This window comes from Squalius cephalus, assembly GCF_949319135.1.
Source record: "Squalius cephalus genome assembly, chromosome: 8".
NCBI lineage: Eukaryota > Metazoa > Chordata > Actinopteri > Cypriniformes > Leuciscidae > Squalius > Squalius cephalus.
The window spans coordinates 44,458,252-44,482,104 of record NC_137129.1 but is presented as its reverse complement, the minus strand read 5'-3'; the positions used below and the strand labels follow the sequence as shown (position 1 = coordinate 44,482,104).

The following is a 23,853-nucleotide window of genomic DNA, read 5'->3' as shown; positions in this document are numbered from 1 at the left end:
ATAAAAACAGGACAAAATAAACACCCAGTCTGAACATATACATTCACAAAAACATCTGAATATTTAATGAAATAAACAAAGGAATTTAATTAGTGCTGGGAAAAAATTAATCGCATCCAAAATAAAAGTTTGTGTTTGCATAATATATGTGTGTGTACTGTGTATAATTAATTTGTATGTATAAATACACACATATGCATGCATTTATTTAAGAAATATTTGCATGTATATACTGTATATACATTTATACATAATTTATATTATATATAAATATAAATAATTTAATAAAAAAAAATAAAAAAATAAAAAAATCTTAAATATATACATGCATATGTGTGTATTTATATATACTAAATAATTATACACAGTACACGCACATATATTATGCAAACACAAACTTTTATTTTGGATGCGATTAATCGTGATTAATTTTTTCCCAGCAATAAATTTAATGGAACAAATAAAGAAAAATGAACCAAACATTTCAGAATATCTCAAATTTTATTGTGAAGTTTTACAAATTGCAGACAACAACATTTGTCACCACAATTGGCTTTTAGCTTGCTTAGTTGGGGACATTTAATTTAATATTCAACAATATTATTGATCTGCCTGCGTTGACACTATTATATGAGATCTGAACTGAGCTGGACGATGACATCACGGTTTTCTCCAAAGTGGCTTTATATATACACATTTAAATGTATTTATTTATACAACAAAATGAATCACCACTGAACTGACTTAATAAGCTGGACTGTGAAGCTATTTTTTTCTGGAAACAAACTTTCTTGCATTATTTTCCTGTGATCTCTGTAAAGCTACTTTGAAACAATCTGTATTGTAAAAAGCGCTGTATAAATAAAGGTGACTTGATATTTATTAAAAAGGTAGAAGGAACCTGAGCTTTTCTACTCCACTGAATTGAAGACGAGGTCACTACAGTTAAAATCTCTTGCTGAGTTAATCCACCTATAAACTGTTAATGTCTATGAACAAATATGTATTTTTATGTTTGTGTGCCTCAGCATTTCTGAGTGAACACCGCTGGTTTACTCACTATTTTAAAGTGTACTGTCGATCACGTGATATGACGTCATGACGTGCAGCTGACGTTGAGAGATGTGAGACGTGTCAATCACGCTCATTATCAATCACGCCACCGGCCTCGCGCCGTCCTCCCAAGGCCCTCGACCTCGTCGTGCTCGCCACACCGATCTAAAGTTTTTATTAATTATTCAGTCAGTGACAAACATCAGATGGACCCAATAAAATTGTAAGTCCCACCCCAGCTCGTGAACAGAACCAATCAGAGTTTAGGCGGCAGTGCCTGAAGTTAACGCGGTGAACTTGGTGCACAAGGTGAACAGCAGAAGACTGACTGACAAATGTTGTGGAAAAGAAAACATAAATTAGGGTACCAAAACCGCTATGAAAAGAATGAGAGGGAGGCCAGGAGATTTGTTGTCTACCAGTCGATCAAGACGTTCTTAAAGACAGGTTGTGTTGTTATTTCGCTGGGAATAAGAAAACTACCGTCTACAGCCTGTCGGGTAGGCTACTGTCACTTTTCATTATCGATGCGCACCACAGTCGACCGAATGATTACATGTTCAAAATCCCTGTCTTTTTACACTATTGTTAAAAAATTGACACGAGTCACGACGCATTACCTGCTGGCTGATGATATATTTATTACATCAATAAAACACGAATACACACTGCACTTGAATTAATACATTTTAGCTTTATTTAATAATATTATCTTTATTAAAAATAAGACAATAAATTATTTTATTTTTCAAATTTGACTGAATTCTTGTCAATTTATAAATGTTTACTTTTTGATTCATGAATAATACCTGACTGTTTCCCTGATGGGGAAAAACACATTATTTTGCTGTTACTTTTTTAAAATTGGTTTTATTATTATTTAATAATTTATTTTTATAAGTTGTAATTTTTTATATAAAATTTAACTTTAAAAAAAAGGTTTTACAACAACATCACATTCTTCTGTTGGGCCTCCATGCTCATCTCTTGTACAGTATATGATATTGGTGGAGGGTGGTGGGGGCCCACATCAATATTTTTTCAGGGTGCCCCGAATCCTCTAGCTACGGCCCTGTATACGATGCCAATCTCCATGCATGCTTCAACCCACAGACCTGTGACACATCAATACAAACATCACCAACTAGTGTGAGATCACCCAAATATTTCTTACACAATCTACATACAAAGAAAAGTTATACAAGAAATGCTTTTTGTCTTCAGTCACATAGGTATTCATATTTGATTACAATAATTACAGAATCTCTCTCTCATTGGAATATTACTCCATCTACCTGTTTCTATGGCTAAACAGTGCCCTGAGCATCTGAACAAGCACAAAGATGGTAGAATATAGTTGTTTTATGCATTCTTGTAATCACAAATAAATGGAAGCAGGTGCAACTGTGTTGTCTTTTTATGTGAAATGAGTCATTGTAGGCCGTATATTTCATCAACTGTGTTTGTTTGGTGCTACCTGAAATCTATACCCTGGAAATCCATTAATCTTTTAGATTTAGGTCTGGATTTCCAGGCTACGAAATCTATGCATTCACTACAGACTTTGCACCAGCATCAACTCTTCTTCGTTTGGATCACCCATGTGGATTATATTTTTTCCCCCTTTTTTCAACTTTTTCAGCTATTTTTGTCTGAGTGAGTTATTCGCTACGACGAGACTGTGGTCGCAACTGAACTGACTTTGAACTGATCTTTGGATTACAGGGGTTACAGGTTCCTTATATTCATTACACCCACATTATCTATATTCCCATATTATCAGTTTGTGTTTCTGTGTGGACATTTTATGGACTAAGTTGATAGTGAAGAACTCTTTGGAGCTGTTTTTTGGTGATTGTGGCGTAGCCCTATTGTTGATTTCTGGTGTGGTTGTATTTTTCATTAAAAAAAAATTTTTTTGGTATGCATTTGTTCTGAACTGTTGTTTGGCAAATATACTTGGATGTGGTTTCCCCTTATTTTTTTGTGTTTCAGTTTGTCTTTAATTTGAAGTGTTACAACGGAAAGCTGGAAATGTCCATCAATGGCGGGGAAAGAGTTAATAGAGAGTCATGAACAAAATATTACAATAACAGATTACCACAAATTAAAGATGTAAAAGTAATGTGAGTTGGTATAAGTAATAGAATAGAACAGAGCTAATAGAATTGAGACAAGCATTAATATAGTTAATTTTATAGATAAACCTCACATAGAATGATCTAGTTAGTTCTAATTCTAGTTCTAGTTCTAGTTAGTACAGTTTGTACTGTACTGTATTTTTTTTTTTTTTCTAAACTGTTTTAATTATTCTTATTTCTTTTTATTATTTTAATTTCTTCTATGTAAAGCACTTTGAATTGCCATTGTGTATGAAATGTGCTATATAAATAAACTAGCCTTGCCTTGCCTTTCTATCTCTCCATCCAGACATTAATGCTGTACCTCAGATCAGTTGATTTCACTGGTTTGTCCAGAACAGTCACTCTTCATGGACACACAGCTGGACTCTGAGTTTCATCTCTGACTGCTGAATCGATTTATAATAGAATACAGTTAATCATTCATATAGAAGATTTAATTTGGAGTTGGCAATAGATTAAAGACAGCATATGAGAATGTATATTCTGCAATTCTAAATGAAAATGAAAACATGAATAACCATTTTATCACTGAAAGGTGTCCATAGGTCATGAATTCAAATTTTAAAAATAGATTTTCATTAAACAGTGGCGATGTATCATTGCTTTTAAATAAAAAAGAAATAAAAGACAATAGATGATTTAATTGTGAATGTTACTATAATCAAAGGCATTTGAATAAGTTTGGTGGGCTGAATCACATTAAATCATTAAATAAATATTATATATGGAGATGTTTGTAGTAGAGCATTTGCAGTATAAATGTCACTTCTGTAGAAACAAAAGTCAAGTCACCTTTATTTATACAGCGCTTTTTACAATACAGATGTTTTCAAAGCAGCTTTACAGTGATAACAGGAAAATAATGCAACAAAGTTTTTTCCTGCTGTACAACAGATCTAGAAGAAAATAGTCTCATAATCCATCTTAAGTAAGTTCAGTGTTCATTCGTTTCTGTTGTAAAAAAAGTTATTACTTTAGTTCATTTATCTATACAGCCGCTCTGGAGAAAACCGTGATGTCATCGTCCAGGTCAGTTCAGTTCTCATATAATGGTGTCAATGCAGATCAATAATATTGTTAAATATTAAGTGTCTCCAACTAAGCAAGCCAGAGGCGACAGTGGCAGAAACTCAAACTCCATCAGTGACAGAATGGAGAAGAAAACCTTGGCAGAAACCAGACTCAGTCACTCAGTTCTCCTCTGGCCAACGAACAAACAGTGTATGATTATGATTCAGGCATTACAGGTCAGAGGTCAGATTGGATCTGAACATTCAAAATATTTATCCAGTTCCATCTGGTTGATGGTTTCCTTGTTTGACTTTGGATGAAGGATTGGACCATTCTGTAAAGTTACACACACATGTGTGTGTGATGATCACTGTGGGTTTGTGTCTGTTGATTCTGTTGAATGTGATTGTGTCTGTAGAGGCTCTTTATTCTCCATCAGCTGATCCAGAGAAGGTCAGACTAACGTCTAAACCTGTAAGTAAAACACAGACAGTCAAACGTGTGTGACATTATTGCATTATCAACTTTAGAACAACTAAAAGAAACTACTTGGTTGATTAAGTGAGAGATTATAATATAATACTGTGATACATGATTGTTAAAGCTGTTTTTAAACATTCAGATTTTGATTTGGCTTCCAAGTCACCATGACTGATGACCCTTGACCCTTGACCCTTATCTATAATCCTGTATGACTGTCCTCTTTCTGTGTCACCGGGTCAGGTTTATTTATGATAAAGAAACTAGTGATACATATTTACCATTATCTTTTATTGCAATTGACATTAACAATGACAACACTTATTAAACATTTTTTATAGTGAGTAATTCACCATCAAAATGAAAGAAAACTACAAAACTAAATTAGCTTTCAATTAAAACATGAACAGTTTTAATCATCACTACTCACCAAAGCTTCTCCAGTTTATAATGAGGATCCTCTTTCAGATAGGAGAGTGGCTTCACATCTGAGTCTCTTAGTTTATTCCTTGTCAGATCCAGTTGTCTCAGGTGTGATGGGTTTGATCTCAAAGCTGAAGTCAGAGCAGCACAACCTTTATCTGTAACACCACAACATCTCAACCTGTAGAGAACAATGACACTCTTCAGTTTCTCAGTTCAGCAAACACTGACAAATGATAAGATATATATGAATTTCTCCTTTCTCCTCAACAGATTTGTATATGAAAGCAGTTGTCACCTCTTCACATCATCCAATCTTATAACTATCAAAAACATTCAAAAGAAAAATGACCTCAGAAGCTTTGGAAAGAATCCACTGAAGATTAAACATCCTTTTCAGTGACTTGATGGTACACCTTTTTTGTATACATTATTGTTGTATATCATTCATTATTCACCACAGGAGAGAAACAGCCGACGTTGAGACTTTTATACAATCTTACTTGAGTATCTCCAGTTTACAGTGAGGATCCTTCAGTAGATCAGAAAGCTGCTTGACTCCTGAATCTCCTACTTTATTCTCAGACAGACTCAGTTTTCTCAGGTGTGAGGGGTTTGATTTCAGAGCTGAAGTCAGAGCAGCACAACCTTCATCTGTAACACCACAATCCCACAACCTGTAGAGAACAATGAAATTCTTCAGTCTCTCAGTTCAGGATCTACAGCTCAGATAAGCAGGAACTTCACAATCAGAGACTTAATCCACAGCTCCATTAACAGGTCCAGTCTAAGATTCAGACCCACTTCTACAAACTGCTTGATTAGTTAGTTGCTATATCATAAAAATTACAAGAATATTCGATAACACTTTATTTAACAGTGTCCTTGTTACATCTGTTACATGAACTTACCATAGTAATAACAGTAAATTATGCATAATTACACGTAACTAACCCTCAACCAAATCCTAATCCTACCCTTACCCTACAGTGCAGGGCTATTCAATTGGCGGCTCGCGGGCCAAATGCGGCCCACCAATCATCTCCATGCGGCCCGACGGCACCAACCTCCCTCCTCCTCTTTTCCTGACGGTGCGGCTAATTCAGTTTTATACTCGCTCCGATTGACATGAGAAACATTTTATGTGCGAATATTTCAGCAGTTATTATATGTGTCCCGAATTTATGTCGACTGAACCAGCGATAGGCTACCAATCATTCATGAATGAATCATAATTTTGGTTCGGTTCTAAACGCGCTTGCATAACGGTCTAAAACTATTTGGATTCATTCAGACTGCTCTGTCACTGAATCATCTGAAGCGGTCTCTCGTTCAGTACAGTATAACAACAAATAGCGATGTTTTCAGTTGTTTCACTAGTTGTTTCAACACGGCCCAGCACGGAGTTGCGTTTACTCCCGGTCCCGGACACTATATTAAACAGCGTTGCGACAACCAGTGGGAAGCGTTTCAGTTCGACAGAAACCTCTACAAAACACAAATCACTCGATGATTTAACTAGTATTAAATCGGATGAAACAGCCTCAACATTCCCAACAAGACTGATGAGGAAAGCAGGAGAAACATTGTGGTATGAACGAAATTAGAAGACTTTAAATCCCCCAAACATTTACCATGAATGTACTGTAGTAATTTACCATGGGTTGGGCAGAAATGTACAATATTTATATTGAATACTATGTCGTAATAAATAAATATAGTAAATATATACTACTATAATATTATGTAGTATAATAGTAAATATAGTGATTTATATTGCATTAGATTTAGAGGAATATATAATTAATGTTTGTTATGAAATTATGTCAGTTTCTTTGTAAAGGTGCGTATAGTTTTTAACTTGTGTTTAGGCATTTTTTATACGGTGGGAGTGAGTAGCTGTGGTTAACAAGTCTCACTGTCAGAATATTTTCATTTAAGCATAACTATTATAAATAATATAATTATTATTTCTCACCAACAGCTATAAGTTTGTATAAATAATTTATTTGTTCCAAGGAAAATAGTTGTACACAGCTGTAAATGATCAAGTTTTTATTTATTATGGTTTTATATATTTGCATACTGTTGGGTACCACATTTCCAAGTAAATACCACACTTTTTTAAGGGTTACTTTAACTTATTTATTGAAACTGTTATGTTTCAATTAATAAGCTAAACCCCCAAACCAACCTACCGGCCCACCTCAACTTTTCGATTTGATAATGCGGCCCTCGAATGAAACTAATTGAATAGCCCTGCTATAGTGAGTACATGTAGTTGCTTAATATTACTCAGTACTTAAATATATAATTACACTGTAACAAAGACACCTTAAAATAAAGTGTAACCAAATAATATATTTTTTTATGCAAGTACCCAAAAATCATCAACATATCTGTATGTGAACACGGTTGTCACATCTTTACATCATCCAGTCATGTTTAATCTATCTTTAATATTGTAAAATTATGTCAGACACATTGGAAAGAATCTAATAAAAATAAAAGCAACATTCCCATTAGTAATTCCACAGTAGACTTTTATTTATTTATTTATTTATTTTTTTGTATGGCAATCATTATTTACCATTAAAATAGAGGACTATGTTGAGACTTTTATAAATCTTACCTCAGTATCTCCAGTTTACAGTGAGGATCCTGCAGTAGATCAGAAAGCTGCTTGACTCCAGAATCTCCTACTTTATTCAATGTCAGATCCAGTTCTCTCAGGTGTGAGGGGTTTGATCTCAGAGCTGATCTCAGAGCAGCACAACCTTCATCTGTAACACCACAATTATACAACCTGTAGAGAACAATGACACTCTTCAGTATCTCAGTTCAGTTTTTTTTATTTTTTTTGTATGGCAATTATTATTTACCATTAAAATAGAGCAGTGGTTCCCAAACCTGTCCTGCCGGCACCCCAACACTGCACGTTTTCTTTGTCTCCCTAATCAAACACACCTGATTCAACTCATCAGCTCATTATCACATGGGTTAATGAGCTGATGAGTTGAATCAGGTGTGTTTGATTAGGGAGACAAAGAAAATGTGCAGTGTTGGGGTGCCGGCAGGACAGGTTTGGGAACCACTGAAATAGAGGACTATGTTGAGACTTTTATAAATCTTACCTCAGTATCTCCAGTTTACAGTGAGGATCCTTCAGTATATCAGAGAGTTGCTCGACTCCTAAATCTCCTACTTTATTCCCTGACAGATCCAGTTCTCTTAGGTGTGATGGGTTTGATCTCAGAGCTGATCTCAAAGCAGCACAACCTTCATATGTAACACGACAATAACTCAACCTGTAGAGAACAATGACACTCTTCAGTCTCTCAGTTCAGCATACACTGATATAAATGATAAGATATATATGAATTTATCCTTTCTCCTCAACAGATTTGTATATGAAAGCAGTTGTCACCTCTTCAGATCATCCAATCATGCTTATAACTATTGTTGTGGAAAATATGCAATTGTCCTGTTACAAGTATGCCTTTTTGTAATCTAGTTAACCTGTAAATAATAAAACTATATTTAATTGAAACTAAGAAGCTTGCCAGCTAAAAGTATTTGATTTCTAAAAAAAACTGAACTGAACAGACCATGAAGAAGTCTTCTGACCTATAGATTGTGAGTATGAAAATTCAGATGCTTGTGATTTAGGACAGATTTGATGTACTTTGCCTAACCTGATAATAATCAACATAAGGATAAAAGTGTCTTGAAATACACACCATAAAACACTATCAAAAACTATCAAAAGTAAAGTGACCTCAGAAGCTTTGGAAAGAATCTAATGAAGATTAAACATCCTTTTCAGTGACTTGATGGTAAACCTTTTTTTAATATATCAGTGTTTCCCACAGGTTGAGAATGTACTTGTGGTGGGCAGGGCGAAGCGGCGCTTATTGAGCGGGTTCAGAATAAACTAGTCAAACAAAGGTTTATGAACTCTATTTATTACAGACAATACTCAATATCCTTAACAAATAATTTAGAAGAAATTCATATTATGCATAAATTCATAAACTTTTACTACAAGTTTGAACAAATATTTTCATAATGAAAACTATTTACAAAGTTGACAATTACTGTCTGAGCAATTAATTTTTCTCTGCTTGAAAACAACTTTCTAAGGCCTGCCTACGGATCGGCTTCAGGGGCAGGAGCGTTTACTAATGCTTAAGCGTGCAGCAAGGGGCTCTCCTTGAAGTTTATTTCACATGTCAGTTTTGATCTTAAATAGAAACAAACTTACATAACCATTCTGGAAGATAGCACAAGAGAAGATTAACTGACAATTTTTAAATTATGCTTTCTTGCATTATGGTTTAAAATCACTTGCCCTGTTCATTGCTGAGAAATCTCGCTCACAATTTAATATTGTTGAAGGCCATTTCACGATTTCAGTCTATATATTGTTTAGTTTATGTTGTTTAAATGGATATCATATAGACCAGTGGTTCTCACACTTTTTAAAGTGGCATATGCCTAAGGCTTTTAACATCCTTTTACGTACATCTCTGCAGTCACACCTTTTTCAGAAAGGGACAATATTTTTTTAGGGCTGGGAGAAAAAAATCGATTCACCTAACGATTTCACATTTAAACGATTTTAAAATCGATTTTCTTTTATTACAGAATCAATATTCATTCAAATTAAATTGCTTTATACCATGGTCTGGGTGAATACACGATTCTGATTGGCTGCAGGGTGTCCGTTAAAAAGTGATAATGTACACCTAGGAAAGCCGTTCCGTCAATTTGCTTGATGACAGTTCTAAATGATTGCGCTGGCTCAAACTCACTGATCAACTGCTGCAGTCGGGTCGCTGTGGCCACGTTGCTTGGCAACGCCTGTATACGGGAGATATTAAATAGTGCGCTCGACTTAATAAATAAAAACCCTCACAATTTTTACTCTAAAACACATTAAAGTATTATTAATTGATTAAATATTTCTGTCTTTCGTAAGTGACCATGGTATAAGCGGGTTAATGCCCTTCGAGGTGTCCATTAACAGAAATTAATGGACTTCGCGGAAGCAACCGTTCTCCGCTTCGCGTCGGACGGTTCACGCCTCCATTAATTTCTGTTAATGGACACCTCGTCGGGCATTATCCCTTACTTATATTTGCCCTTGCTTGTAGATGAGGTTTACTGAAGTTAGCCACTTTCGTTTCAACAGAGGATGAAATGTGTCGTTATCTTTGAGTATTGAGTGACGTAATATAAGTGGAAAGTGCATTGAGACTGAATGTATTGAAAAGCCCTCGCAAGATGCGCAGCGCTACTCATATGCTGAGAAAGAGATAAGACAGTCGAGCTGCACGATTCATCTTTAAAAGACTGTGATCTCGATTCAAAAACCCAAGCGATCTTCTTCCATTTCGTCTGTCTATTAAACCTTTGACAAAATCATATCGCAACATTCAGATCTGTGTTGACGCTGACCCAGAGAGAGTCGTCATGAAACAGCAGTCTTTTCCTCATAGTAGCCTATCATTATTTCTGTGATACAATAGTTCAAATTATCATAGAAGTACTGGGATAAAAGTTTAAAGTTCAAATATAAACACTGATGTCTACGATAGCGATCAAAATAGAGTAAATCAGCTTTTGATTTGGCGCTTAAAACAACGCATTTATCGATTACATTGTTTCGCCACAAGGTGGCGACAAGTGACTGTTAAAAAATGTATTTGTTATTGAATCATTTATTAAAGAGAATGTAGTACTGTATGTTTCTAAAATAAGTCAGAAAAATATGATGAATTGTTTTTGTAAATATGTCTCATCTTATACATCATGTACAGTCTGTATAAGTGTATGATTTAACTTTTCCCCATGGTCTAGTGTTAAAAAAAGAAAGAAAAAAATCGAATATAAAAAAAATATCGAATCACAAAAAAAAATCTCTTTATTGATTTTTTTTTTAATTAAAGCATTATTTAATTTATAAAGGTATTTGTAAAAGTAAAAAATGCACTGGAAAAATTTATTCAAGGAGGGCAATTATTGTCTCATACTGAAAAAGGTGTGACTGTAGAGAAGGGGGTAGCCTACGTAGAAGAGGCACATACCAGGGGCTAGAGGTCTGCTACCCGACCCGAGCCCGACGGGTCCCGAAAAATGTGCGGGTTTCGGGTCGGGTCTCAAATTTGAGAGAGAGAGCCTGTGTGTCTGTGGTGTGTAGCCTATGCACACATTGCACATCGAGAAGAAAGCGAAAACATTGCAAAGCGAGAAGAAACGTACCGCTCTGGATGAAATGTGAATTTTTAAACAAATTAGATGAACAACAGCAATAACTTAAATAAAAGTGCTTAAAAAAAACATTTATTTTATATATATATATATATATATATATATACAAATGAAATGTTTTTTTAAAGCACTTTTATTTAAGTTATTGCTGTTGTTCATTTAATTTGTTTTAAAATTCACATTTCATCCAGAACGGTTTCTTCTCGCTAATATTTTGGGATTCACCTGCACGCCAAAGAAAAGGAATTCTGTCAGCTGCCTACCGAGTTTGAATTTGATATAAAATGGTATTTATTTGCTGTGAGAAACAGAGTGGACCTCGGGTTCGGGTCGGGTTCGGGCTTAACATGTAAATGTAATTGTCAGGTCGGGTCGGTTTAAATGATCGCAGGTACGGGCCGGGTTCGGGCTTCAGTTTAAAGCACGTGCAGACCTCTACCAGGGGCAAAAGTAATATACTGAGGTCACTTGCAAAGTTAGTTTAAAGATACAAACAAAGATCTATAGTGACATGACAATTGAACATTCGCAAAGACCCGCCCCCTTTAGTTACTGTAGCTATGTCCAACAAGCCACGCCTCTCTCACGCCACATCATGATCTCACGCAGAGCGGAGAAAATACAATGGCGGTGCAGAGAGTCCACCGACAACACACTGACAACACGCTGACAGACAGGACAGACCAGGCTACTTTTGATATGAAACACAAAGTCTCAGCCTTCAAATTTGGTCATTTTTTAAAGAAATTTAAACGATAAATACCGTTTTGTGGCTCTGACAGATCGCTCTAGCATCAGTTAAAGTTGCTAATGAACCGATCATCTCTTCCTTCTAGTTAAAGCTGCTCTAAGTGATGTTGGGTGACATCATTTCTTGTTGACGTTCGAAGTATTGTCAAACAAAACGGAGGATAGCTCGACCCTCCCTCCTCCTCATCCCGTCCCCTCCCCCTCCCTTCCGTGCTTCCTGAAACAGGCATAAACCAGCAGAAACAGAGCCTCCTTAATGTCGGATCGGAAGCCCTTCTGCCGGCGGAGTTCTCGCCACCTTTTGAACGTTTTTCCCATGTAAATTCAGCACTTCACGTTCCTTCTCCTTTTCCCTATTCTTTGTTATTCGTTCATCGGATCATCGTCTCTTTGGTCGTGTGTCGGCCATATCAAAATTCTCAAGAATATACAATTTTAACATTAGTCGTTGTTAGGACATCTCTCCTCTATCTAACTTCCCTCTTCATGCTTCTCTCTCCTCCACCCCCCACACCCCCCTTCATGTGCACGTGCACTAACCCCCCCACCCCCACATCATTCTTGTCCGTGATTGGCTGGAACACTGTTTGTTATGTTTCGTGGCCAAGGCTGGGCCAGTTTGTTTTTGTTGCGGTTTGTGGAGCCTGGGCTGTCTACAGAGACTGCGTTTCTACAGTGTGTTCAGGGGACAGGCAGCGAGCGGATAGTGAGGAGATGTTTGCTGGATGTGACAAAAATGGTTTTGGCCTAAAAAACGTGTGACATCGCTTAGAGCACCTTTAATTTAAAGCATCAAATAAACATGAATGAATGTAAGAAGGAATGTTGTTTTAACCGCGGAAAGATGTCAGTACACACCGTTTTTCAAGTTCAAATCCTCCAACGTTAATCTTCTAACTCTCCTGACTGCTTTGTAGGACAAAAATGGTGGATGGCGGATTATGATTGGTCAGATCGCCTGTCAATCAAACTCCCTGAGAAGGGTCAATTCCCCACTGAAGAGAAAATGACTGAAATTTCACTACATCTTTTTATGAGTAAAACTGTATCTTTATTTGGTGTTTATTTTTCATGGACTCTCAGGACTCATAACTTGCCTGAATTAGGTCCTGAATTAAACAGCGTTCAGCATGCAGTTGATGATGTCAAGTTTGCCGCTTTGTTCACGGTTATTTCATGATCAGTCCACGCTCTACGCTGCATGCATCTCTCTCTCTCTCTCTCTCTCTCAAAACAAAACATTTTATGCATTTTACACGGGTCATCCACTGAATTGGTACGAAAGCACATGCTAAACTCATAAATATAATCATGTTTCATCAGTGTAATGAATGTTGTCAGAGTGACTTACTGAACTGATCTGGACTCTTTAACCACAGGCATCAGCTTCTGAAGAACCTTTTCTGCTGTATTATTGGCTCCAATAAACTGGTTTAGATCAAAATCATCCATATTCTGCTCTGATGTCAGCAACACATAAACCAGAGCTGACCACTGTGAAGAGGAGAGTTTGGTTTTTCCTATTCCTCCAGATGTCAGATAACGTTGGATCTCCTGCATCAGTGAATCATCACCCAGTTCATTCAGACAGTGGAACAGATTGATGGATCTCTCTGGAGAGCGATTCTCCCTGATCTTCTGTTTAATGTACTGAACTATTTCCTCTTTGTTGTAGGAGCAGCTTCCAGTCTGTGTCAGTAGTTCTCGTAAGAGAGTCTGATTGGACTCCAATGAGAGACCCAGAAGGAAACGCAGGAAAAGGTCCAGATGTCCATTCTTACTCTTTAAGGCCTTATTTACAGCTCTCTGATGCAGCTCAGATAATGAATGATATTTCATCTGGCTTCTGATATTTCTAAAGAAACTTTGTTTGGTTTTGTCAAACACATTTCTGTTCTCATTTGTAAAGTGAATGTGTGCATATAGAGCTGCTAGATGTTCCTGGATGCTCAGATGAACAAAGCAGAAGACTTTCCCCTGATACAAGCCCAACTCCTCTCTGAAGATCTGAGTGCACAATCCTGAGTACACTGATGCTTCTGTCACATCAATGCCACACTCGCTCAGGTCTTCCTCATAGAAGATAAGGTTGCCTTTCACAAGCTGCTGGAAAGCCAGTTTCCCCAGTTTGAGAATCATGTCTTCATCTTTCACGCTCTTCTTATAGTCCTTCTCATGTTTGATGTTGCTCTGAATGATCAGGAAGTGTGTGTACATCTGAGTGAGAGTTTTGGGAATGTCTCCTCTCTCTGCTTCACTCAACATCTCCTCTAGAACAGCGGCTGAGATCCAGCAGAACACTGGGATGTGGCACATGATGTGGAGGCTCCTCGAGGATTTCAGGTGTGTGATGATTGTATTGGCCAGACTCTGATCACTGATTCTCTTCCTGAAGTATTCCTCCTTCTGTGGCTCATTGAAGCCTCGTACCTCTGTCACTCGATGGACACACTCAGAGGGGACGAGATCCGCTGCTGCTGGTCTGGAGGTGATCCAGATGAGAGCAGAGGGAAGCAGATTCCCCTCAATGAGGTTCATCAGCAGCTCGTCCACTGAGGCTGATTCAGATATATCACACAGTTTCACTGCGCTCTTAAAGTTCAGAGACAGACGACACTCATCCAGACCATCAAAGATGAAAAACACTTTATATTCATCACTGGATATTTCCATTTCTTTAGTTTCTGGGAAATAGACATGGAGAAGATCTGAAAGACTGAGTGTTTTGTCCTTCATCAAGTTGAGCTCTCTGAAAGGAAGTGGAAATATGAGCTGGACATCCTGATTCTCTTTCCCTTCAGCCCAGTCCACAATGAGCTTCTGCACAGAGACGGTTTTTCCAATGCCAGCGACTCCCTTTGTCAGCACAGTTCTGATGGGTTTGTCTTGTCCAGGTAAAGGTCTAAAGATGTCATTGCATTTGATCGATGTGTCCTCTGTTTCTGCTCTCCTGGATTGTGTCTCAATCTGTCTCACCTCATGCTCATTATTGATCTCTCCACTTTCACTCTCTGTGATGTAGAGCTCTGTGTAGATCTCATTCAGGAGTGTTGGGTTTCCCTGCTTTGCTGTTCCTTCATACAGACACTGAAACTTTTTCAGCAGATCTGATTTGAATCTGCTTTGGACCAGTGAAAGATTGACAGATTACAACATGAAGAGAAACGTTTTAGTAAAATAACAACACTCTCTAATAAAATAATTAGACAATATCACACAAGCAACAGTGCTGTTGGTCTATATATCAGTTAAACTGTTATTTGGCCATTTGCACAAGCCTCTAGGAATTGGATATTGATATAAATTTCATTATTTGATTCTGTTCTCAATTCAAATAATCCTGGAAATATTTAAGATACATGTACATTTTGTAGGGAAAAAAATCACTTGATCATTACTATAATATTAAAGGTAAGAATAACAATGTCCACATTATGGAATTCAATAAATCAACATTCAATTTAATCTGAAAATCTGAAGGCCGGTTTAATGAACTTCCATAACCTGCAGCTCCTGAACTTCCTGAAAGAGTTGAGAGGCTCTGAAAGTCTGTGAAATAATGATGGTAACAATAATCAACTCTTTTTACTAGAAAAAGAAATGTGACCTGATTCATAATTTTCACACTTTGACGCAAACACATTTTAGTTTGAGTTTCTAATTTGCAATTAGTTAACATATTTTAATTAACAATATAACTGACACAGATTTAGATATACATTAAATAATGAAAACATCCCTAAAAGGTTAAGAGCATAACTCTCTAGTGTTCTTTCTAGCTTACTAATGAACTACTGTACGACCATTGTATAACTTTTCTGAGTTAAATGTAATGTTACTTGATTCACAAGCTGTTTTATCTCTCCATGGTTGAAACATATTTCAGTAAGTTGTACTGTATATTTCAACATATATTCTTGTGTTCATGGTTTATTCATGTTTATTTCATGCTATAACTAGCAATAAAGATATGATTGGTTCTTGCTGCCATTTAAAGGAAGGGTTGATAAAGCGTCTGATAAATAATCTGTCATGCCACATTCACTAGTTCACACTTACAAATAAGTCAGATAGAATAAATGCGTATTTGGCGTGCTGTCCAAGGAGAGGGCTCCGGGCTCGGTATTCGGCCCGAACCCAGAGTACTCCCCCCGTATTCCTGGCTGTGAAAGAACAAGCCAAGAGTGAGGAGTCGGGGTGGTGGAGGGATGCTGAAACTGTCAAGGAAGTTAGGTGAGTTGACAGTGAATATATATATGCTTCCTCTCATGCTGATAGGGTAGACATGGTAATTGTTTGATGAGATGATTGATAGATTGGTTGATTGATTGATTATTTGAACATACTCCTCCCGAACTTTGTTTATAAAACGTCATTTAAAGAGCGACAAACCGTACGTCTGCATCTGTTCTTGTTAGTCCCTGATTAGTTCACCTTCATCCACCTGTGTCTAGTTACAGTAGTTCCCTCGTTTACCCTGTGTAGGGGAGCGCGGGGCACAACCTAACGCGGGGTTAGTTGTAACACGCTTGTTTTAAATACTTCCGCACATGCTTGGATGACGAAACTTTGTTTATTTACTAGTTGCCATATCAACACTATATAGAAAAAAAAAATCCGCCAAATTTGTATTTTTTTTGGAAGATATCCATAGACATTTATTAAACCATAGCAAAAGCAAATTTCTTAAGTTAATTTTTCATCTCTATTTTTTGTGTTTATTTAAAATAAGACAAATCTGATATTATTTTAATCTCCAATATGTTATTTAACAGTTGAGATAGTTCTTTAATGCTTCGCTAACTAGCAGAAGACACTAGCCGGGTTTAAATCCCAGTTGTGCAGGTTGGGGCATGTTGTAACACTGCGTTATAATGTGCCCCTATTAGAAATATGCTATTATATTCTATAATTTTATTAATTTTTATTGAGAAAACGTGAGAAAAAGGTGAATAAAGACTGAGTGTCAATGTTCAGAAATGACTAATTATTTATTTGTTTTGAACTATGTTGTATAGCTGTGTTTTCATGTGTTCGTAGTCAAAACTCAAAAATGAGTTTATATTTAATTATTAAAAATTGCCATTATTTTACATGAAAAAGTTTTTTAATTGTATTTTATTTAGAAAATATTTTAGTTTGTTTTGTATATATTTTTTTATTAGATCAGATAACATTTTAAGCTGCCATATGTTATGTTACAATGTGCCCCACACATGTTACAATGTACCCCACCTATGGGGCATGTTGTCACATTTCACTTCCATTCTTTCGGGGTATATCAAGAAAAAAGTACATACTGTATTAATAAAACAAAAACACATAATTGTACTAGACATGTGGGAAATTAATGTGGGAAAAAAATAAATACTCTGAACCATAAGTAGATTTACACAAACTGAGAAAGTCAAAAAGCGTTAGGTTGTGCCCCGCTCTCCCCTATATATTCTCCTGTTCAGTTCTGTCCTTGGCCGATTATTGTTCGTGTCTATGTTAAAACACGCTGTTGTGTCCTGTTCACCTGCTTGTGTACATTATCTTTGTTAACTATCTATTTACTTTATCTATTATTAATAATGGATAGTCTGGGTACAGTGAGTTACTATCAGGTTGAGTCTGTCTAGACAGAAATGTTGTACCTCATTTGAGTTGATTTTTGTCTTCTCTTAAATGTCATGTTGTCCATAGACCGGTCACTCTTCATGGACACACAGCTGGACTCTGGTGCCTGTGATCTCTGCTGGAGTAATCCACTTCAAAAGAATACAGACAAAAATATATACAGTTTATTTACATGGATAGATTAGTCGGTAACACTTTACAATACGGGTGCATTAATCTGCATTAATTCATGCTTAACTAATGCACAGATAATCATGTGTTAATGTATGAGTCATGAGGAACTAAACCATTAATTAATGATTACTGCATCAGTAACTAATAAAGATTCTAAATGATTAATAGATTAAGTAATAGATGAATTGTTATTAATTAAATGTGTCATAATGTATAAATTCCTTAATAACTTATTTTATTAACTAAAAGTGTAAATTAATGTGTTAATAATTACCACAGTTGGTCAAAGCAATGTACTTCAACTTCCAATTGTCTGCTTTAATTAATCATTAACTAATGATTTGCAAATGTATCATTATGTTGTGACTTTACTTGTTGAGGCACATGACTATTAACTAATTATTAAGTAATATGCCATTTATGGGTTTTGACAGTTTGCACATGCAGTGAATGTAATGTCGGTAAATGTGTGTGAAGGATGGGTGAGTTGGGCTGCACACATATATCAGCACACCAGAATCTGAACACCTGACACTGTTACACAGTGTTTACACTGGACGAGACCAGCTGTCTACACTGGACATGACAGACTATCACAAGTCCATTTGTCCTTCGTAACAGAACTAGCACAAGAGCTTGGAGTATGTCAGGAATAGAGTGTGGCATCAGTTTACTGTCGGGGTTTTGTCGTGTAGCGTTGCACCACATCCAGTGTAGTATCACTGACTATAATGGATGTTCTGTTGTATTTGTCAGCTTGACCGCATGTTCTCAGTGTACCACGACCGCAAGCTTAACCTGACATAGTCCTGTGCGCGAACAACAAGGTTAATCGGAGTCAGTAGATGGTTGGAAATTGAAATCCATGGCTTAGTGTGGATGTCAAAACCAAAATGGCATATTACTTAATAATTAGTTAATAGTCATGTGCCTCAACAAGTAAAGTCATAACATAATGATACATTTGCAAATCATTAGTTAATGATTAATTAAAACAGACAACTGGAAGTTGAAGTACATTGCCTTGACCAACTGTGGTAATTAACACATTAATTTACACCTTTAGTTAATAAAATAAGTTATTAAGGAATTAATACATTGACACATTTAATTAATAACAATTCATATATTACTTAATCTATTAATCATTTAGAATCTTTATTAGTTACTGATGCAGTAATCATTAATTAATGGTTTAGTTCTTCATTAATCATACATTAACAAATGATTATCTGTGCATTAGTTGAGCATGAATTAATGCAGATTAGTGCACCCGTATTGTAAAGTGTTACCAATTAGTCTCTACATGAGGTTTATCTACATTTATCCATCCATCTGTCTATTCAGGTCTTGCAGTCTCTACTAATGAGCTGATGAGCTGAAACAGGTGTTTTATATGAGGGAGACATAAGTAAATGTGTCGTGGTTGTGTTAGGGGCTCCAGAGAAGATCTGGGAAGAGCTGATCTAGTCTCTCTAGACAAAAATGTTGTACCTCAGATCTGTTGATGTGTGTTTTCCCTTAAATATTATTGGCTCCACCATAGACCAGTCACTCATCATGGACACACAGCTGGACTCCGGTGGGTTTGATTTCTGTCTGCAACTTTGGCTTCAATAGAAATCAGACAAGAATTCATTTTGGGATTGTTTTTTGTTTTTTACATCCAGATGCAGAAAAGCTTCTGAAAATGTTGAAGAGAGATTACAGTGTACAAGGATCATTTCACCTGTTTATTGACATAGATGTGTGCTCTTTTAATAGGAAAGTGTATAAGACCCTGTGTGAGACGAGACCCTCAGGGCACCAACTATATCTAGAGGCGGAAAGTAACTAATTACACATACAGTTACTTAATCAAGCTCAGCACTTTTCAAAGTTCTCTGTCTGTCCGTCAAACATCAGGACTGAAGCTCTGGATCAGCTGTGAGAGGAGACCTGATCCTGTGCTCGACTCCTGCTATTGCAGCGCTTTATAATAGTCTGAGTTTTGATAATAAGTGGATATTTGCCAAATTATGCCATACATGCATTATTTGTGTGTGTCTGTGGTCTCTCTGTCTGTCTAAACAAAAATGTTGTACCTCAGATCAGTTGATGTGTGTTTTCCCTCAAATCTCAATGGCTCTTCCATAGACCGGTCACTCTTCATGGACACACAGCTGGACTCCGGTGAGATTGATCTGTCACCCTTAAACTGACTTTAATAGAACAGAGATAACAGAATAGAGACAAGAATCAACTTGGCTGATTTAACATGAAAATAAATCCCACATGAGAAGGTTGTCTATTAAGACAGTGTGTTGAAGAGTGATGAGACTGTCCAAGGATAATGTCATATATCATCTAGCTGTCTACTGTATCTGTGTGTCTTTGGACAGTGTTTAAAGACCCTGAGTGGCTCCAACTACTGTATATCCCGGCACCAGAATATGATAGAGACAACAGATCACTATACCAACCCTGGCAAACACACACAACACCCTGTTATGTGCAGAAAATGAGTCTTCTATAACATTAAGATCATATGAAGATTGAAGTACCTGAATCCTGGAGAAGAATCTCCATGACTGAATGTGTGTGTGCCGTCCATGATTCATTCAGTCTTCATGAAGCTGCTCGAGTAAGAGATCAGAAACACTCATTCACACACACTCAAACACAATACATTTAATTTGACATTTTCTTCAGTGTGTTTATGGAGACCAAACAAATCAGATTTCTGATTTCTAATCAATAATTATCAACATTTAATGTGATTTTATCAATCATGTTAATGAATGTTCAGAACTGGTATCATCAAAATCAGCAGATACTCTTCTTCAGTCAGATATCAATGGTTTCAGGTTTCCTATTTGTTTCGTTTTATTGAAATGTTTAATAAAACTGACATTACCTAAAGTGAGTTTGTAAAAACAGCAATAACATGCATATAACTAAATGAATAAATATGAAATGGGTTGAGTTTCTTAAAAGTATACAGTATATTTCAGTTCATTTGATTAACAAAATAAAGACATGTCCAAAATTGAAATTGATGTCCCTGATTTTCCAAAACTATTGTTTCGACTCACAGTGTCTGATGATCCTCTCACCTGTGAGTGAAGGAGGTTTAACAACAGCATTCGTTATACTTCACAATGTCAAGCTCACATTTATTTACTCAGAAACTTTGAGACATAAACATTTCAAATGGTAAAGTAAAAATTTACAACCTCCCTCATCCACCGTACTTATAATTGTTTAGTAACACAAATATGTAAACTACACGTTATTTGTCGGTTACCTTATTTTTTAGTTGTGACTAGAAAGTTGTGATGATTCATGAATCTGTACTAATAATTTGTCATTTTTTATCTTTATTATTGTCCTTTATGTCCAACCCCACCCACAACATCGATAAGATTAAGAAATGAATGTTTCTTTAAGTTCTTCATGTTTATGTTTTTAAACACTTCAAGAAAGTATTTCCTGGTATGTGAAGTTTATGAGGAAGTAAAGCAGCTCACCTGACTAATGTTCACTCACCTGGATTAAACTGTTGGGTTAATGGTTCCCTACATGTTCATGGTTTCTCATCAACTGTTTCCCCACAATGTCAATTCCTGTAGAGGAAACTAGAAACATTACTATTAAACACTTTGATGCTTGTTTTCTCTGAGGTAAAGAATCGTATCCCGTCCTGGTGTAAAATGGAACACGGTAAAACTCTATGCTAATACTTTCACTTCTGGAGGCAAAAGTCGCCAAACCAGTTTGAAGAGGAAAACCAGCAGATCCAGTTTATATTATAAACAGTTCAGAGAGAGAGAGAGAGAGAGAGAGAGAGAGAGAGAGAGAGAGAGAGAGAGAGAGAGAGAGAGAGAGAGAGAGAGAGAGAGAGAGAGAGAGAGAGAGAGAGTAGTACTTCACTAGTTTAGATCAGTAATCATTTGAGGGCTCGATGAGATTTTTAATCACATGAATATTAATTATGCACAAATAAGACTATTTTGGATCCAGAGATTATATTATTTACTCATTTAAAGTAAAATGTTAATATTATGATGTTTATTATTAATTTTATGATGCTAATATTACTGCTTTTAAAAATGCTATAATATTTTTAAACTTTTAGTTCTTTGTGTCCATTATTTTGTTTGCCACTAGTATCCTACATATATACAGATGCACAAAGGAAGAACAATTTACAGCACTTGGAAGAATGAAAAAACTCAAACAAAATCTCTTTTTTATTTGAACTTTGAACTGTTTATTTTTCAGTTTTTAAACTTCTTATTTAATGTTCTTCCCTTCTCTGTATTCAAACCAAAATTATTTAACTTTAGAATAAAACAGCTCAACAGAACGTCCTTGCCTCAATCTTGTGGTTCTGATGATGAATGCACTGTGTTTGTGGACATGAAGCAGTAATACTGTAGTCCAGCTTCCAGAGTAGTCCAGAGTTAAAAGTTAAACTCTTATGCAGAGTTAAAAGAACACATTAGTATAGAAACCTACGGAAATCACTTCAACAGGCGTATTAGTGATCAAGATTATTCAGATGTGGTGTCCAGCTGTAAATTCTACCTGTCCTTTGAGAACTCCATCCATAAAGACTACATTACAGAAAAACTGTACAACCCTCTATCTCTCGGCACTGTTCCCGTGGTCCTCGGCCCACCCAGGAAGAACTATGAGGAATTCATACCAGGAAGTGCCTTTATCCATGTGGATGACTTCAACTCCCCCAAAGAGCTAGCTGAACATCTTAAGCTTCTGGACCAAAATGATGATTTGTACAGGCAGTTCTTCACCTGGGGGGAACATTTTGTAGCAAGAGCAAGCATCTTTGGTCCTGACCAGGCCTGTCATGCTTGCGATCATATCAGAAGAAACAAGAACTATGATCTCAACAGCTGGTACTGGGGTTGACAACTGATGTTAACAATAGACTTCGGGCATAGCAGATGCCTTTTTTTTTGTGTCAAGGACGAAAATGATGCTGTAAGGAATACACCGTAAAAAGTGCTTGAGATTGAGTTCTTGTTCTGACAATAAATCCTTGAATTCTCGACCAGCATCATTTAGCAACACAAACGTTAGTTTGGCCTCTTAGACTAATATAAGGTTTTGTACAAAGTGAACTCTGCTACCTGAAGAAGACTATTTTCAATGCAATTCTACATTACAGTAGACTGATAAATGGTTTACACAAATTTGTTTTGTGTATACATGAAGGCCTACTGAATTATCTTTGTTGGTACTGTTATTAAAGTAAAGTTAGCTTTTTATATGGGTTGCTGACTATTATTTGTGGTGCTACTGCTATTGAGATGAATAGATATACTAATGCAAAAATGCATTGCTCTCTCTGAGTAGCATAAACCTCCTTGGGATGTGCAAATAAACAGCAATGTTCGTTAGCACCACAGAGTCCATGTGTTTTTAAGTGAATTAACTCATAGATGGCTTACTTACGGCTGACTAAGCAAATGAGTATAGATAGGCAAAAGCATGATAGGCGATGATTGAATGCAAGTTAGTTAAATGTGTTAAGTTTGGGCTAATCTAATTGGTATTTCTTTATGTGGTAAACAAACGTTAATTTTATAAACCACATAAGACTGAAAATTTGTATAGTATGTCCAAAGAGTCGATGTTATTTAGAACATTGTCTTTTTTATATAGCTTGATAAAAGTCATGCTTATTTCACACAAAGATAGACTAATTGGATCTGATATTCTTTCTTGTCATGAGACAAAATTGATTTAAACAAAGCATGACAAATCAACTAAATGCAGTTCAACTTGCTTATCGCTTAAAAGACACTCATTTATCACCACCTGCCATTATAAATATACAATCTGGAACGATCACTGAATGAATGGATGATGACCGAATATTACTTTACCGATCTCACGAATCTGAGTAACTCTTAAT

General features: G+C 36.2%; 1 protein-coding gene and 1 long non-coding RNA gene across 6 annotated transcripts in view; one reads left to right on the top strand and one right to left on the bottom strand.

The window, feature by feature from the left end:
- Positions 1-23,853, top strand: part of LOC307163783 — a 485,677-nt gene that overhangs the window by 421,252 nt on the left and 40,572 nt on the right. The gene's annotated exons all lie outside the window — the stretch shown is intronic.
- On the bottom strand, positions 3,618-21,662 carry LOC307163675 (NLR family CARD domain-containing protein 3-like). Of its 5 annotated transcripts, XM_079879839.1 has the most exons (12): positions 21,459-21,662; positions 20,474-20,545; positions 20,015-20,131; positions 19,660-19,746; positions 19,425-19,541; positions 17,774-17,887; positions 13,486-15,252; positions 8,246-8,419; positions 7,744-7,917; positions 5,615-5,788; positions 5,119-5,292; positions 3,618-4,680 (listed from the first exon to the last, which is right to left on the bottom strand). In XM_079879839.1, the coding sequence occupies exons 2-12, from the start codon at positions 20,521-20,523 to the stop codon at positions 4,668-4,670; spliced, it is 2,961 nt and encodes a 986-aa protein (XP_079735965.1). In that variant the 5' UTR covers positions 20,524-20,545; positions 21,459-21,662; the 3' UTR covers positions 3,618-4,667. The 5 variants fall into 5 exon arrangements, with proteins under 5 accessions (XP_079735965.1, XP_079735964.1, XP_079735968.1 ...); XM_079879838.1 differs by having other exon boundaries at positions 13,486-15,255; positions 20,474-21,662; XM_079879842.1 differs by lacking the exon at positions 19,660-19,746 and having other exon boundaries at positions 21,440-21,662.